This window comes from Rhamphochromis sp. 'chilingali', assembly GCF_963969265.1.
Source record: "Rhamphochromis sp. 'chilingali' genome assembly, chromosome: 7".
Classification (NCBI taxonomy): domain Eukaryota; kingdom Metazoa; phylum Chordata; class Actinopteri; order Cichliformes; family Cichlidae; genus Rhamphochromis; species Rhamphochromis sp. 'chilingali'.
The window spans coordinates 24,995,464-25,012,868 of record NC_137934.1 but is presented as its reverse complement, the minus strand read 5'-3'; the positions used below and the strand labels follow the sequence as shown (position 1 = coordinate 25,012,868).

The 17,405-nt window shown below is 45.9% G+C and overlaps 2 protein-coding genes across 3 annotated transcripts in view; one reads left to right on the top strand and one right to left on the bottom strand.

Annotated features, from left to right (window-relative positions):
* Positions 1 to 5,935: 5,935 nt before the first annotated feature.
* stab2 (stabilin 2) overlaps positions 5,936 to 17,405 on the bottom strand; it is a 35,365-nt gene continuing 23,895 nt past the window's right edge. For both annotated transcript variants that reach the window (XM_080886900.1, XM_080886901.1), the window contains 19 exons: positions 14,251 to 14,427; positions 13,948 to 14,037; positions 13,717 to 13,863; positions 13,225 to 13,284; positions 13,021 to 13,144; positions 10,452 to 10,601; positions 10,271 to 10,375; positions 9,990 to 10,097; positions 9,432 to 9,625; positions 9,169 to 9,310; positions 8,449 to 8,582; positions 8,193 to 8,358; positions 7,801 to 7,907; positions 7,607 to 7,726; positions 7,383 to 7,529; positions 6,942 to 7,052; positions 6,734 to 6,865; positions 6,485 to 6,595; positions 5,936 to 6,299 (listed from right to left, as the gene is read on the bottom strand). In XM_080886900.1, the coding sequence (XP_080743026.1) occupies positions 6,240 to 6,299; positions 6,485 to 6,595; positions 6,734 to 6,865; positions 6,942 to 7,052; positions 7,383 to 7,529; positions 7,607 to 7,726; positions 7,801 to 7,907; positions 8,193 to 8,358; positions 8,449 to 8,582; positions 9,169 to 9,310; positions 9,432 to 9,625; positions 9,990 to 10,097; positions 10,271 to 10,375; positions 10,452 to 10,601; positions 13,021 to 13,144; positions 13,225 to 13,284; positions 13,717 to 13,863; positions 13,948 to 14,037; positions 14,251 to 14,427 (2,385 nt within the window). In that variant the 3' untranslated portion in view covers positions 5,936 to 6,239. The remainder of the gene's footprint in view (positions 6,300 to 6,484; positions 6,596 to 6,733; positions 6,866 to 6,941; positions 7,053 to 7,382; positions 7,530 to 7,606; positions 7,727 to 7,800; positions 7,908 to 8,192; positions 8,359 to 8,448; positions 8,583 to 9,168; positions 9,311 to 9,431; positions 9,626 to 9,989; positions 10,098 to 10,270; positions 10,376 to 10,451; positions 10,602 to 13,020; positions 13,145 to 13,224; positions 13,285 to 13,716; positions 13,864 to 13,947; positions 14,038 to 14,250; positions 14,428 to 17,405) is intronic.
* LOC308399563 (zinc finger BED domain-containing protein 4-like) lies at positions 10,610 to 13,007 on the top strand. Its single transcript, XM_080886902.1, has 2 exons — positions 10,610 to 11,561; positions 11,815 to 13,007. The coding sequence occupies exons 1-2, from the start codon at positions 11,470 to 11,472 to the stop codon at positions 12,323 to 12,325; spliced, it is 603 nt and encodes a 200-aa protein (XP_080743028.1). The 5' UTR covers positions 10,610 to 11,469; the 3' UTR covers positions 12,326 to 13,007.

Below are 17,405 nucleotides of genomic sequence, written 5' to 3'. Positions count from 1 at the left end.
ACCTCCCAAACGTGACTATCTAGAGTTGCCCCTTAGAGCCTGCGTCTGCTCCCAGACCAACTAAAAGCAAGCTAGAAACCAGCAAAAATATCACAACTGTATTTCCTTTTTTTATGTTTATATTCTCATGTTTTTATTGCACATCTAGTTCTTCAAATTCAAATTCAAATTTTATTTGTCACGTACACAGTCATACACAGTACGATATGCAGTGAAATGCTTGGACAACTGCTCGTGACCTAAAGAAAACAAAAAAAAAGGAAAAGGCTATGAATAAGATAGGAAATAAATATGAAAAATTAAAAAGGGAAATAAATATGAAAAATTAAAAAGGGTAAATTTTACTAGGAAGGAATAAAATATAAATTAAGGTTAAAAATGAAATAACTGTACAACACAAATTAGAATGAAGGGTAAATTTAACTGGGAAAGAATAAGATAAAATATATAAATTAAAGTTGAAAATAAAATAACTGTACAACAAAATACACAATATAGAACTATATAAGAACGTATGAAGAAATATAAATAAATATATACACAATAACAGCAGCTGTACAAGTATTAACTGGAAATGAAGAATATAATGTCCAGTGTTGTGCAATCCACATTATGTCTTCTGCAGTGCAAATATGCTTAAAGTGATTTAAGTGATGAAGTGAAAACAAAGTCCAGAATGTCCAGTGTGTGTGTAAGAACCATATGTGTGGGTCAGGACTGTGTGGTGGTGTGATTGAGAGACCGTATCGCCTGCGGGAAGAAGCTCCTCCTCAGTCTCTCTGTGTTGGTCTTCAGGGAGCGGAATCGCTTTCCTGACCTCAACAGAGAGAACAGTCTGTTGTTGGGATGGCTGAGATCCTTCACGATCTTCCTGGCCTTGGTCCAGCACCGCCTGCTGTAGATTGAGTGCAGGTCAGGGAGCTCGGAGCGGATGGTGCGCTCAGCTGATCGCACAACCCTCTGTAGAGCTCGTCTGTCCTGCATGGTGCTGTTTCCGAACCAGGTTAAGATGTTTCCCGCCAGGATGCTCTCTATGGTGCACGAGTAAAAGTTCCTGAGCACCTTGGAGGGCAGTTGGAAGTCTCTCAAGCGTCTGAGGTGGTAGAGACGCTGTCGGGCCTTTTTCACCACGGTGTTGATGTGACAGGACCATGACAGGTCCTGCGTGATGTGAACTCCGAGGTATTTGAAGCTGTCCACTCTCTCCACTGGGCACTCGTTGATGACGGGGGTCTGGTAGTTCCTCTCCTGCTTAGTGCTGAAGTCCACTATCAGCTCTTTTGTCTTACTGACGTTTAGAAGGAGGTTGTTCCTCTGGCACCAGTTCTCCAGATTCCTAATCTCCTTCAGGTAGGCCGTCTCGTTGTTATCAGAGATCAGGCCCACCACGACGGTGTCGTCAGCAAACTTGATGATGGTGGTGGAGCTGGTAGTGGCCACACAGTCATATGTGTACAAAGAGTACAGCAGGGGGCTCAGAACACACCCCTGGGGGGCTCCAGTGCTGAGAGTGGTGGAGGCTGAGACATGTCCGCCCATCCTTACTGCCTGTGGTCTGCCAGTTAGGAAGTTGGAGATCCACTGACACATAGATGAGCTGAGTCCCAGATGCTCCAGCTTGGTGGTGAGTGTGGAGGGAATTATGGTGTTAAATGCAGAGCTGTAGTCTATGAAGAGCATTTTAACATAATTCCCCCTTCTAGTGTCCAAGTGAGTGAGTGATGTGTGGAGGAGATGAGAGATGGCATCGTCTGTGGAACGATTTGGACGGTAAGCGAACTGTAGTGGGTCCAGTGTGTCTGGTAGTGAAGAAATGATGAAGTCTCTGACCAGGCGTTCAAAGCACTTCATCACTACTGAGGTGAGGGCTACAGGGCGATAGTCATTGAGAGAAGCAGGGTGGGGTTTCTTCGGGACAGGAACAATGATGGACTCTTTGAAGCATGTGGGGATCACCGACTGAGATAAAGAGATGTTGAATATCTCAGTGAACACAGGAGCTAGCTGGTATGCGCAGTCTCTTAGGATACGACCTGGGATGCCGTCTGGTCCTGCTGCTTTCCTGGTGTTCACTCTCTTGAAGGCTCTCCTTACTTCATGCTCGGAGATGACGAGCACGTTTCCGGTGCTGGCAGTATCTTCCTGTCTGCAGCCGTTAGCGCCGCTAACACTAGCATTGTTGGAGACCTTAGATGCAGCCTCGAAGCGAGCATAGAAAGTGTTCAGCTCGTCTGCCAGAGTCACGGCCGTGTTGGTGCTTTATAGTCCGTTATTGTCCTTAGTCCCCGCCACAGGCTCCTAGAGTCACTCTGTTGGAGTTGTGACTCTAGTTTCCTCCCGTAGCGCTGCTTCGCCTCTTTCACCGCCCTCCGCACGTTATATGACGCGGCTTTGTACGGGTCCATGTCCCCCGTCGTGAGTCCCGTGTTGTAGGCAGCGGTGCGGGATCTCAGAGCGTCGCGGATGGTTTTATCCACCCACGGCTTCTGGTTGGGAAACGTTGTGATAGTCTTTGTCTCCACGGTATCATCCGCTAGTTTCCCGATGAATCCCACAACCGCTTCCGTAAACACGTTGACATCATCATCGGAGCTGTTTCTGAACATGCCCCAGTCTGCGTCATAGAGTGCGTCCTGGAACGCGGCCACCGATTGATCAGTCCAGCGCGCGACCTTCCTCTGAACCGGAACTTCCTGTTTCAGCCTTTGTTTGTATTTTGGCATGAGGAAGATGGCGGCGTGATCAGATTTGCCAAACGGGGGGCGGGGTTGTGCCTTGTAACCGTCCTTGACCGTAGTGTAGCAGTGGTCCAGTGTCCTTTCACCTCTGGTGGGGCAGGTGATGTGTTGATAAAAGTTTGGCGCTGCGCGTTTGAGGTTGGCGCTATTAAAGTCCCCCGTCACAATAAGCACAGCGTCCCGGTGTTGTGTCTGGTGCTGTGTGAGTGCCTCATGCAGCTCGCATAAGGCGGTGACCGTGTCCGCTTGTGGTGGAATATAAACGGCACTTACAATGACCGATGTAAATTCCCGAGGTAGATAAAAAGGACGACACATGATGGACAGTAGTTCCAGATTTGGTGTGCAGGAGCGTGTGAGAGGAACAACGTTCGCACTGTTGCACCAGTTGTTGTTCACCATTAAACACACGCCGCCTCCCCTTGACTTCCCCGAGTCCCGTGTCCTGTCCATGCGGTGAACCGAGAAGAACTCGGCCGGCTGGATGGCGTGGTCCGGCACCGCTGGGTTCAGCCATGTCTCGGTGAAGCAGAGGAGATTGCAGTCCCGAATGTCTCTCTGGAACTCTACCCTGGCCCTGAGGTCGTCAAGCTTGTTCTCCAGTGACTGGACGTTGGCGAGCAGGATGCTAGGCAGAGGTGTGCGGTGTGCACGAGCTCTCAGCCTGTTCCTGACGCCGGCTCGCTTCCCTCTAGGCCGCCGCCGCTTCCCTTTGTTCTCCCTCAAGATCTCACTCGGCCAGCTCGGATCCGGAGTTAAAAACTTCGAATTGTGAGTACATTGTAAACCAATAGAAACAAGAGTGTCACTGTCATACCTAATGTACCCAATGGTGATGATTTTGCCGATTTAGAAACGCTGAAAACTAACTTAAAAAACAAAGACAAAGAAAAAGTGGTCGGAGCAGTCGTGACGGCAGCCGACCTCACCGGCGCCATCTTGTTTTTTTCTTTTTGTGGTTATAGTTTTGTTCATATTCAATTCCTTTAGTTTCTGTTTATTGTGCCTCCCTTGTATTTCTGTGTCTTCATCTTCAGTCTCCATTATATTACTTACTGTTTTATTTTGGTAGGCTCCTTGTGTCTTGCATTTAGTTTTATTTCCTTTGTCTCTCTAATGATCCTCAATGATTTATAGCCTCAGACTTCGTTGCATCGTCCTCTTGTTTTTTACCTGTGTTTGCCATCATGTACAGATTTATGCTGTCATGGACTTATTGAACTTCACCCTCAACCAGTTACTGTGACAGATTCTCAGATTTTATCTGATTTAGTGCTCAGCTCAGATAAAATAATTATTGTGGGTGATTTTAACATCCATGTAGATTCTAAAAATGACAGCCTCAGCATTACGCTTAATATAATATTAAACTAAAACAAGGCAAAATGTGAAAGAGCCCACCCACCACTTTAATCACACTCCAGTTGTGACATGTGGCATAAAACGGAACATTTAAGTGTTTCCTGAAAACCACCTATAATATTTAAATTTACAGTTATGGATTACACAGGAGTAGAGATAGAGTCTCCTATACTGGCTTCTCTTTATTGGCTCCCTGTTAAATCCACAATTTCAAATCCTTCTCCTCACAAGGTCTTGAATAATCAGGCCCCATCTTATCTTAATGACCTGATAGTACCGTAGCACCCAATTAGAGCACTTTGCTCTCAGTCTGCAGGTTTAATTGTAGTTCTTAGAGTATTTAAAAGTAGAATTGGAGACAGAGCCTTCAACTTTCAGGCCCCTCTTCTGTGGAAATAGCTTCCAGTTTGGATTTGGGAGACAGACACTATCTCTACTTTTAAGATTAGGCTTCAAACTTTCGTTTTTGCTAAAGCATACAGTTAGGGCTGGATCAGGTGACCCTCAATCCTCCCTTAGTTATGGTGCAATAGGTGTAAGCTGCCAGGGGATTCCCATGATGCAGTGTTTCTTCTTCACTCACTTCTCTGCATTTAATCATTAGTTATTGTTCATCTCTGGCTCTCTTCCACAGCATGTCTTTGTCCTGTCTTCTTTCTCTTACCGGTGTCTCAGATGGCCGCCCCTAGCTGAGCCTGGATCTGCTGGACATTTCTTCCTGTTAAATGGGAGTTGTCACCAAAGTGCATGCTCATGGGGGTTATGTGATTGTTGGGGTTCCTCTGTATTATATCAGTAATAAATACAACTGAAGTTCCTGTATTTACTTTTCATGTAAATCTCACAGTATGTCGCATGAAACTGACCATAGATCACTTTTATATAAATGTAATTGTTTTTCACTACATAAGTACACTATGATCAGCTCTCTGTTTATTGAGGTCATTTTTTTATTCACACAGATTAGTTTTGTAGCACTCACGTTTGTATGTTTTGAAAGCACAGCCTTCTGAATGTGTTTAATATTGTATCGTGTGGTTCTCAGATTTGTGACTGAGAAGCAGACTGTGATGGGTATGTGTTATTATCTGACACGTACCCATCTGAGTGGGTGAGTGAAAATATCAGTTTGTGCTGAAGAGGAGGTGGCAGCAGATACACCTGTCAAGCAAATGTAGGAGTGAAGTAAAAAGTACATTTCTTTGTGGTAAAAGAAGTTTGGTGCAGAATAATTAACAGAAACCACCAAGCAGACACTGTGGTCACACCCACATGGGCCCCACAGTGTCCAGCTCACTTAAACTGGTATGTTTCTGGTGTAGGTCATGTGACTTATGAAATGCCCCTTGTAGATTAGTCAGATGGTGCCAACACCGCCCCTTTCACGTGCACATGCAGGGAAACTGGATTATAACCAGCTGCTCCTAGTCTGCCCGCTGTGCGTACGACCGACCGGGTAAAACATTACATTTCACATTAAGTGTGTAACGAGCTGTGGCCTGCAGGGGGCAATGGTCCGTCAGTGACCTCTGAATCCTGCAGTGTTCTGTTCAGTCCCACTATGAGTTCCTTCCCGGCTGTGTCAGTGAAGCCGGTTCACACCTGGTTGTTTTACCTGAACAGCAAACCCAGCCTAGTGTTTCTGGGACAATCACAGAAAAACTCAAGGAAATTAATCCATTCATCACAGATTCTCATATTTTACATTTCTGCCTATTGCACTTGTGTGTGTTTGTGCGTTTAGTGACATCACTACATCAAAGTATCCACATTCAGTGTATTTAGTCATGAGGACGACTCTCTGACAGGCAGATGGAGGCCATGAAACGACAGCATTCCCATTCAGCTCGGCTTTATTTGCAGTTTTTCATTTATATCTGTTAATTTAAACATATCTGCTGTAAAATATTTTTTATACAGGAATCATTTCAAAAATGAGAGACTGCAGAGAAAATGAAAAGCATCGTTGTGTTGTTTCCAACTCTGCTAGGCGAACTTTAAGTTTTGGGTGAAGCAGTCCTTCAGTTCACAGAGAGAAGCCTGAAACGGGACTGCACCGGCAGTGTCGGAGACCCAGCTGGCCACAGAGGTCCCAGTCCACCGAGGGGTAAAGACATCAGCCAAGGTTCCACTTCCCTCTCAGCTGATCTGCAGCAGGTCGTAACTTCCTGCGTTCTCCACCTCGTGTTTGTCGTCCACCTGCAAACACAGTGTAATCACCTGACTGCTCATTAAAGCGAATAAAATCCCCCTCTCAGTCGTCAGAGTGAGAGCCTGAAAGGTTTGAATGAAACAGAGTGTGCTGTAAACCGAGAGCAGACTGCAGTCTGGTCGTTGGTCACAGCTTTCATTCTGAGCTGCACAAACGTCCGCCGATGACTCACCGTGACCGCCGACGCACTGGACTCGCCAGCCGCTGGCGCCGCTTCATACACCGGGTTACAGATGTTGCGGCTGCTGTTTGTGGGCGGAGCTTCTTCCTCCCCGTCATCCTCCTGTCAGAGCAACCACAGGAGTAACTCGAGTTACACGAGTGAAGATCGATAGTGAAGCTGCGTCAAATAAAAATGTCATGATGAGGTGCGTCACACTGACAGCACTCCCCTAGCCTCAGTGCAAAGTTCCAGTCTGACCTTGAAGTAGTGGAACTGGAAGGGTTTGGTGTTGTTACGGTAGAAGCGGTATCCCACAAAGATGGCTCCGCCCACCAACGCGATCAGCAGCACCACGCCGATGCCCATCCCAGCTTTGTGCGCCACATGCATCTGCAGAGCCAATCAGAGAATTCAGGGGGTCAGATAAGGAGTGTGCATTCTGATTATGGAGGCAGGTCGGACTCACCTGTGGGTGAGGGGCCGGGGCCTTTAGGGGTCCCTGAATGACGTGGATGATCCCGTTGGCAGCCATAATGTCAGAGTCGCTGACGAAGTGGTCGTTGATGTAACGAAACGACTGAGAGAACGAAACCAGATTAGAACTTCATACAAACAACTGAAACAACACACAAACACACACTCAGAGACACACACACACACTCAGACACATACACACAGAGACAGGACAGTTCTGTTTGCTCTCTCAGACACCTAAATGAGTTGGAAAGGCGGCGCTTTAGCAAAGGTAGCCCATAAACATGAGGGGGACACTCTGAGCACGTTTAGGTCAGATCACTGTGCTGCAGAAGACTTTTGGTCTCCTCTGATTCAGATTGACGCAGTGAGCAGGAGGAGAGAGGCGTGTTAGTGTAGCGGTGCATGACAATTGCATGAGCTTGTTTCTGACCAGAGCCGACGGGTCAAGCTGGTCGGCGACTCCGAGGACGGTCAGACTGCCGACTCGAGTTCTGATCCGGCTGCCGTTCTTCAGCTGGCTCAGAGGGAAAGCCTGACCCTCCGACAGGTGGAACTCGATGTCACGCAGAGACAGAGTCTGGAGGAACGCACAGGTGAGCACACCGATGTAACTGTATGTGTGACAAAATTAAAGGGCCCTGGTGAATGGCTCACCTGGTTGCTGGGCAGGCCGCGGTTGTCAGGTACGAACAGAGTGGACTGGACAGTCAGGTTACTGAGACGCTGCACGAGCTGCTTCCCCGACTCGGAAGCCTGGGAGCAGTTCAGGATTTGCTGCAGAAGGAGGGATAGGATTGTACACGTGCAGGCAATGATCAGTGGCATCTGAGCGATCTGACGTCACTTACGGTGAGGAAGTTTGAGAAGCTCGGCGTGGATCTCAGGACCTGCAGCAGATTTCCAGTACAGCTGAAACCGTCCCCAGTGTAACCTCGTTTGCACTCGCACTTCACCTCTGAAACAAAGATATACGGGCCGATCATCTGCACGTAACCATGGCACTGAGCACGCTTCAACTAACAAACCTAGTCTGTGCAGACTTCCAGCTACTGTGAAGGAACAAATGTGCCTTTTCCCTCACAGCCAAATTTTACTAAGTATTTACAAAGTTTAAATAAAGTGCACCTCACCTGCTCATATCTTAATAAACACACTGTCTGCATTATAGAAATCTGACAAACAGATTTACTTTCACTCGTGTTCACATGAAGCCAGACGTGTCATCATCTTCCTCCCTCACCTTGCATCCTGTAACAGAAGGTGTCCCAGGTCTCGCTCAGGTTTTTGCGGGTGCCGTAGTCCACGATGCCCACGTGTCCGAAGCCACACTTTGGGTTGGAGTAGGTGGTGGGGTACGCCACCCGGGCCTGGTCCAACCAGCCAGCAGCACACATGTTCAGCCCGCCCTGCAGAGCCACACACAGCCGACATGTTTCAGCAGGAGTGCCAGGGGCTGACGTCAATTGTCTGGGAGCTACTGTGATGTGTTCACTGACCTGCTGAGCGTAGGCCAGTTGAGTGTACGTGGCCAGGCGGCCTCCCTCTGCAGCGCAGGCCTGCTCAGCTGCCGTGTAGTTCAGTTTGTACTGACCTTTCTTGGAACGATAGTGGAACACACCGAGCATCGAATCTGCACAACACATAAATATCAGAATGTACGAAAAATAGTGAGGGAGAAGTTCAGCATGTCAAGGTTATCAGTGAAGGGAACACTCAGCTCCACCTACAGGGAAGAAAAAGGAACACAGATTAATGAATTCATCCATGTCTTCTTTTTCCATGAAGGTACAAAAAGTTATGATTCAAGTATAATTAGAGATATTCTGAGAGTTATTCATTCATTGATGATTCATTTGAAACAACAGTCAATTTCTTAAACACTCCATGTATGTTTTAGTAAATACCCGCTACTCTGTGCAGCAACACCCCTGGTGTGTAGCTGCTGCTGACACAAATGAGGCTCAGAGAAATTTGAATTGAAAGATTTGACGATCAGCAGGAAAATATTAATCTTTGTAAACACATCACAACAGACACAAACTTTCTGCTCCACTTCAAAAAAAGTCAGGGTTCGAGCTCCGAGGGTTAAATCGGCTGCTGTAAGCAAACGTCATGACCTCGCTCACAATAACAATATGCATTCACCCTGCAAGAAACACTCCTGCTCAATACTTCATCATCCAATGAGCTTCCACTTGAATGACGTTCACGTGTACCTTCAAAGTGGAGGTCGGTGCATTTGGCGTCGCGATGACACTGGCCGTTGTTTTGCAGACAGCGGCTGATAGGCAGCTGTCTGACCTCACAGGTCACTCCGTCTCCGATGTAGTTGTTCTTACACATGCACTTCCTCCTCCCCTGTGCGCGCGCGCACACACACACACACACACACACACACACACACACACACACACACAGTTTACAGGTAAGTAGGACCTGATGGTGTAACCTTAGAAAACAAGTCCCATGTCGTCCTTACCGGAGCCGTCATGGTGCATACAGCGTGTTCATGGCAGCCTCCATTGTCTCCTAATGCACAGGGGTCGATGGGCTGACAGGTGAACCCGTCTCCAGTGTGATCTTTGGGACAGGTGCAGCTCACCTTACCTCCATTCTGTGAGCACTTGGCCCCCTTAGCACAGCCTCCATTCCAGATCTGACAGATGTCCACCACTGCAGGGAAAGATGTACACACTCAGCTACCGTCATTTAACCTCCAAGGACCTGGCATCCACATATGGGGACATCACATTTTGGGTTGTCTAGATCACAAAACTAAATTTTGCTCTTTCAAATGGCTTTTAAATGACCCATATTGCTCAAAGGAGCACAATTGTTGTTTCTCATTTTCTTTTTGTACTCGGAAAAATTCTGCTATATTCAGACATCAAATAAAGAGTTTTGCACATCATTACTCAACTGTGTATAGCAAATATAGCACAGAGAAATTAAAAATGCATGCCATGAAAGAGTTCGGGTTAAATGAGATTGAAAGAGGTTAAAAGAGAGATGGCACCTCATGCTGGTCCACTGTTACCTGTGCAAGTGAATCCGTCACCCTCATGAAAAGGCCGGCACTCACAGGTGTTGTTTGCCTTACAGACGGCTTTTGGAGAGCAGGCTGGAGAACATTGAAAGATCTCAGCTGGAGGAGACACAGAAACATGAGTGTGATTAAAGTGCACAAACATCTACTTTTCATACCTGAGTATTTTTATTCTTGGGTTTGGTCTGAACTGCGCTGAGAGCTGGCGAGTGTCTTTAGGACTGATCGGTTTTATCTAATTCAGTCTAAGCCAACGAAGGAAATGAACTCACTCTGCTGAACGTCACAGCGGTCTCCGGTCCATCCGGCCTCACAGAAACACAAACCCGTACCTTTCCACCCGTCGTCACATGACCCATGCTCTGAGCAGTTACAGGCTGAAAAACAAGCAAGTCAGGATTAGTAAGAGTGTTACAATCTGACGCCGCAGAGAAAACCCCGTCTATTACTCACCTTTACAGGTGGGTCCATAGAATCCATCACTGCACAGCTCACAGGACGTGCCTCTGAAACCTGTGTCGCAGGTACAGGTACCGTTACCAAGCTGACCGTCATCACATTTCCCACGGTTATTGCAGGGAGATCTGAACCCCCCAGGACACCCTGCACAGAGAGCAGAGAAGGCAGTCCATCAGTAGCTGAATCAATCAAATCAATCAGTGACGTAACCTGCTCATTTATATGATGTCACTGAGATCATTTGCATTTTGAAATGCTCACTGAAGTACTGGTGAGAAGGGATGCACCGATACCGATATCTGGTATCGGCCTCGATACCACATTTTCTAAAGTACCAGTACTCGTTAAAAGTCCCCCGATACCGGGGACCGATACCACGGTCTGAGACCTGTCTATGTTTGAGCGGCATGTAAGGGGTTAATCACAGGCGCCGAGTGCCCACCCCCAGGCCCCGGCTGCAGCTCAGAGCTGGGAGAAGGCGAGGCGAGACAAGTCAGCCGTGTGGAACTATTTCAAAGTGAACAAAGACGCGAAAACAAAGGCAAATTGTGCTCAGCGAAAGAGTTTACCCACGCTTATTTACCCACGCTTATTAGCACAGAGGAGCAAAGCTGATGCTATAGCAGTGGGACGGAAAATAGTTGGGCATTTTAAACATTCCGCCTTAACCTACTCCCGCCTCGATGACATTCAGGGACAGCTCAACCAGCCAATAAAGAGACTGCAGCAGGACGTACAGACGCGCTGGAACAGCACGTATTACATGCTCCAGTCCCTCATTGAGCAAAAGCGAGTGCTGGGGGTGTATGTGTCCGAGCACGAACTCCCTGACTATCTCACCGCTCACCAATGGGCTCTTATGGAGAAGACTGTTGCCATCCTCGCCCCCTTTGAGGAACTAACTAAAAAAGTGAGCAGCTACGACGCACTAGCCTCTGATGTCATCCCAGCTGTGACTGTGCTAGTGAGACTTCTAAACAGAGAAACAGACTAGGACCACAGAGTCAAGGCAATGAAAGCAACCTTACTGGCAGCTGTCAAGAAGCGCTTCAGTGACGTCGAGACCAACCCACTGTACTTCATCTCCACCATACTTGACCCAAGGTAAAGTCTGTGTGCTATAGGTATTCAATGAGTATAGCTACAGTACTAAATGTAAGATTATTTTACATCTGAAATATTATATATTTGTAACTAAAATACACAAATACAAATGTATGCAATATATATAATATGAAATACATTTCCCTTATTATTACCAGAAAGTCAAATGGCTGGCATTTGTCACAGTGGTTTAGGGGAAACTAAAATCACTCCTATTTTTCCACATATTAATACATTTATGAATTTTGTGCAGGTATAAAGATCGCTTCTTCGCCAACAACACTGCTCCAGAGGCCAAGCTGCACCTGAAGCAGGAGCTGCAGATGATGTCCAGAGCTGAGGCAGAGGGGAGTCGGGCAGAAGCTGCAGAACCTCCTGCTAAACTGTTCCTCAAGGCCCAGGCCAGCACTAGCAGCAGTCTGGACACTGTATTTGACGAAATCGCTAAGGAGCAGCCCCAGGCAGCACAGCCGCTGGCAGCAGGTGCTGCCATTGAGCTCGACACATACCTCGGAGAGGCCCCAAGCCCTCGTGAAGACAGTCCTCTGAAGTACTGGGGTGTCAACAAAATTAGGTTCCCCACTTTGGCTAAAATAGCCCGTAAATACCTCTCAGCCCCATGTAGCAGTGTGGAAAGTGAAAGGCTTTTTAGCTCAGTGTCACACATTATAGATGAAAACAGAAACAGTCTGACTGCTGATAATGCAGAAAAGCTACTTTTCTTTAAAAAAAAAACCCTGCCACTCACTTTTTCTCTCCACTAAGTGAGTCATCTTAGACTTGATGTTAATACCTACCTCAGTTGCACTGACTGCCACAGTTCTATGTTGGTGGATGTTGTTAGTTTATTCAAATATTGTGCACTAAATAGCAAAGATGTTTATTAATGCCCCTTGTGTTGTCCAAAGTGGCAGAGTTTACAATAAACTGAAAAAAATACTTGAGTTGCACTGTCACTGTTTAAATTTTTTTTTTCATAATTATTTATTCTGTAATATGTTGCATACAACATGCTTTTCATTTTAAATAAATGTTCTTAATTCCAAACCATGCCTTGTTTGTTTTTTGTTAAATTATAGGACTAAAGCTGTTACCTGTAAATTTAAATCATGTTTTTATTAAGTACTCGGTATCGGTATCGGCGAGTACTGAAATGCAAGTACTCGTACTCGTTTCCAAAAAAGTGGTTTCGGTGCATCCCTACTGGTGACCTATCCAGGTGTACCCTACCTCTCACTGGGACAGACCCTCAAATCATTATCAGTGATAACCTCAGCACCAACCCTAACTCTAACCGCAGCCAATCAGGATATTTATTCTTTGGTTTTAATTAACGATATAAAAAGCTGAATATTCTGTCACACAACAAAAACTGTTCAATTTCACCTAAAAAAGTTTCAAAAAATTTAAGAAAGACTGAAGAAATGGTTTTAATATGAGGATGACGTTGTTATCTCACCCAGACAGTCTCGTCCGTAGTAACCACGACAACACTTTGGCTCCCACATGTTAAAGGTGCAGATGGGGCGACAGCCGGTGTTCTTAGCAAAGGAAAAGGTGGGCAGATCACACTTCTGAACCTCCTGAACACAAAAAACAGAGACGTTTCCTTCGAGGCTCAGCCTGACAGAGGCAGTGAGTTTGTTAAAGATGGGACTCAGACCTTACGAATGCCTCCCGCAGGACAGCGAGTGGAAGAAAAGCTGCATACTCCACAGCTTGTCTACCACAGAAGAAGAAAAGAAAAGATCAAATGAACCATCAGCTCACCTGCAAAAATCTTTTTATTTCTGCTGCTGTGGGAAATGTTTGACTGATTTTAGGACCATCTAGCTTTTTTAAACCCACACTAGTGTGGAGTTGTGGCACACTCCACTGCCAGGCTCTCGGTGCTCTAAATCATTTTTCAGACTGTTCACCGCTACAGGAAAAATAACCAGAAACTAAAACATGAACACAGCAGGCCTCTAAGACTGTAGATTAGGCCAGGCTCTCACCGTTACTTTCACTGTGTGAGTACACTTCAAGCCTACGAGTTACACACAACCCGTGCTCCAACACCATCAGCATTAACAGTTTACACAGTCAGAATCAGTATGTCTGGTTGTTCCAGGTAGCATTCAGATGCATCTCAGACAGTAAAGTGAGGATTCACCGGAAGGTCAAAGGTTCTTTGTTCATCACAGCGTCCTCCGAGGCTGGGAGGAGTTAGCAAGCAGTCGATCCCGTAGGCAATGCCCGCTTTAAAGATGAGGTGTCTCTGAACAATCCGACACTTCCTGTTGTTGATGAAGATTTCTCCCTGTTCAAAAAGACAGTTGGTTATTTGGAGTCCATGTTTGTCTTGTTTGTCTTCTCTGTAGATTTCTCTTACTGTAGTACTCACAATGTTGTCTGTCCCACCACAGGAGAAGGAGAGCGGCGAACCCTGCAAACTCCGAGCCGAGTCCAGGAAGATCAGTCCTTCAGCGTAAACCTGAGATTAAAGGCATTTTAAACTAAACCTGAGAAACCACCTGACCTGCTTCAGCGTTTTTACCTCCACAGCACCATGTTTGTTCTGCGATAACCTCCCTGAGGCACCCTCACATTTTATCCCAGTTATCAAATCTTTCAGAGCTGTTCTTCCAGCTGCCATGCTGTAAAGTGTCTAACGCTTCTCTAAAAGTACCCTCTAAAGAAGTTTTACCTTCTGGCTGTGCAGGATGTGGTATTTCAGGTACTCCATCAGCTGGGGTCGATTGTGTTGGTGGAACAGGAAGTCCTTCTGTTCCTGCGGCAGAGATGCCATGACACCGTCTGACGGCAGGAAGATTGTCACCGGCTGGTACATGATATCATTCACCAGGTCCATTACACCTGTGTCCTGAAAAACATGAGATTTCATGCGAATAAAACTGGCTAACAGGACACCAGCCCTTCTGCTAGTTCACTCCACAGTCCACTCCATCCATCTATGTGTGAGTATATTGGTGGCTTAAGATGCGGATCCACAGGGTGTTGGTGTGGCTCGTGCTCACCTGGGATTTTTTTTTATCCATCATTCATCACCCGGCGACAGCTCTTCTCCAGTACTCTGCTACAGATCTTTTGCGGCTTCGTTTTTGCCTGGCTGTCTCTCCACCTGTGGCTCTATACTTCTACCCGGACATCGCCTTCCAGCCCGCCGCAGGTATATCCACCGAGGGCTTCCGTGGAAGTTCAACATCAGTGACACTAACTCAATATTTTCCATCTGGTCAAAAACTCGTCGTCCTCCCTGCAAGACTGACCGGGCTGTTGACCACAGTGTGCTGGCCCACCTGGCTAAATCAACTAAACCTACTGTCAGGCATGGCAACTCCAGCATCAAGTTTGGTCTATTAAACATCCGCTCTGTCACTGGTAAGGGACATCTCGTACATGATCTCCTCTGTGATCGTAAGTTGGACTTTCTTTGTTTGACTGAAACATGGCAACAGCCCAATGACTTTGTTTCTCTCAATGACTCCACTCCATCTGAGTTTGTTTACACCTGTCAACCTCGCATCTCGGGGAGGGGCGGAGATCTCGCAATAATTCACCGGAAGCACTGGAAAAGTACTCCCTGTCTCTGCCCTTAACTCCCATTCATTTGAATACATTGCACTACAGCTCCCTGGATCTACCCCCACCATCATATGTACTGTTTATCGGCCACCTAAGCCAAACAAGGAGTTTTTAAATGAATTTTCTGCTCTTCTCACTCATTTCTCTGTACTTTTTCCAAATCTGATCATTGCTGGTGACTTCAATATTCATATGGACAATGATAAAATCCCTCTTTCCAGAGATTTTACCTCCTGCCTGGAAAGTTTTGGGCTTCTACAGTACATAAAATTTCCTACCCACTCTAAAGGTCATATCCTGGATTTGGTCTGTTGTTCTGGCATTACCCCCACCCATTGTAAAGCCACATTGTTTCCCCAGTCTGATCATATGTTTATTTCTTTTGATGCAAACATAACCGCTTCCAAAAACTGTATCTCTCGTAATATCACTTTTAGGAAAATTAGTAATATTAACCCAGCTGTTTTTTCATCTGCCGCTCATGACCTTCCATCTATCCACTGCTCCTCAACCCCTCATGAACTCGTTTGTCATTATAATGTCAACCTTTATAACCTTCTTAACATATTTGCTCCCCTTAAACATCGAACAGTCTCATTTTCCCGTTCAGCTCCATGGTTTACCTCCGACCTGTGTCACCTTAAAGCTAAAGGATGCCAACTCGAACGTCTATTCAAGAAAACCAGACTTGCTGTACATAAAGAAATGCACAATGATCATATTTTGTTCTATAAGGACTGCATTGCCTCAGCCAAATCTGCTTACTACTCTGGTTTAATTAGTTCTAATGAAGGTAACTCCAGGTCCCTCTATTCATTGTTCAGTAAAATTACAAAACCTCCAGACACATTCCCCTCTCAGATGTATTCTGTTGATTTTAGCAACTCTCTTATCTCTTTTTTCACTTGTAAAATCTCAGACATTCACCATCAAGTTAAGTCTTTAGGAGCTCCTGACTCTGAAGTAGACTTCCTGGTTCCCCCACTGTCTTCCTGTCTGTTATTTTCAAGCTTTACTCTTCCCTCCATAACTGACGTATCTAATCTCATTAAAAAATCTAAGTCATCCGCCTGTCAACTTGACCCTCTCCCTACTGTGTTACAGGGAGTGCAGAATTATTAGGCAAGTTGTATTTTTGAGGAATAATTTTATTATTGAACAACAACCATGTTCTCAATGAACCCAAAAAACTCATTAATATCAAAGCTGAATGTTTTTGGAAGTAGTCTTTAGTTTGTTTTTAGTTTTAGCTATTTTAGGGGGATATCTGTGTGTGCAGGTGACTATTACTGTGCATAATTATTAGGCAATTTAACAAAAAATAAATATATACCCATTTCAATCATTTATTTTTACCAGTGAAACCAATATAACATCTCCACATTCACAAATATACATTTCTGACATTCAAAAACAAAACAAAAACAAATCAGCGACCAATATAGCCACCTTTCTTTGCAAGGACACTCAAAAGCCTGCCATCCATGGATTCTGTCAGTGTTTTGATCTGTTCACCATCAACATTGCGTGCAGCAGCAACCACAGCCTCCCAGACACTGTTCAGAGAGGTGTACTGTTTTCCCTCCTTGTAAATCTCACATTTGATGATGGACCACAGGTTCTCAATGGGGTTCAGATCAGGTGAACAAGGAGGCCATGTCATTAGTTTTTCTTCTTTTATACCCTTTCTTGCCAGCCACGCTGTGGAGTACTTGGACGCGTGTGATGGAGCATTGCCCTGCATGAAAATCATGTTTTTCTTGAAGGATGCAGACTTCTTCCTGTACCACTGCTTGAAGAAGGTGTCTTCCAGAAACTGGCAGTAGGACTGGGAGTTGAGCTTGACTCCATCCTCAACCCGAAAAGGCCCCACAAGCTCATCTTTGATGATACCAGCCCAAACCAGTACTCCACCTCCACCTTGCTGGCGTCTGAGTCGGACTGGAGCTCTCTGCCCTTTACCAATCCAGCCACGGTCCCATCCATCTGGCCCATCAAGACTCACTCTCATTTCATCAGTCCATAAAACCTTAGAAAAACCAGTCTTGAGATATTTCTTGGCCCAGTCTTGACGTTTCAGCTTGTGTGTCTTGTTCAGTGGTGGTCGTCTTTCAGCCTTTCTTACCTTGGCCATGTCTCTGAGTATTGCACACCTTGTGCTTTTGGGCACTCCAGTGATGTTGCAGCTCTGAAATATGGCCAAACTGGTGGCAAGTGGCATCTTGGCAGCTGCACGCTTGACTTTTCTCAGTTCAT

Excerpts from the sequence above, each read along its gene's own strand:
- LOC308399563 (XM_080886902.1), top strand. The coding sequence starts at position 11,470 with ATGAAAGCAACCTTACTGGCAGCTGTCAAGAAGCGCTTCAGTGACGTC. Across the intron at positions 11,562-11,814 it reads TCCACCATACTTGACCCAAG|GTATAAAGATCGCTTCTTCG; the intron begins GTAAAGTCTGTG and ends AATTTTGTGCAG.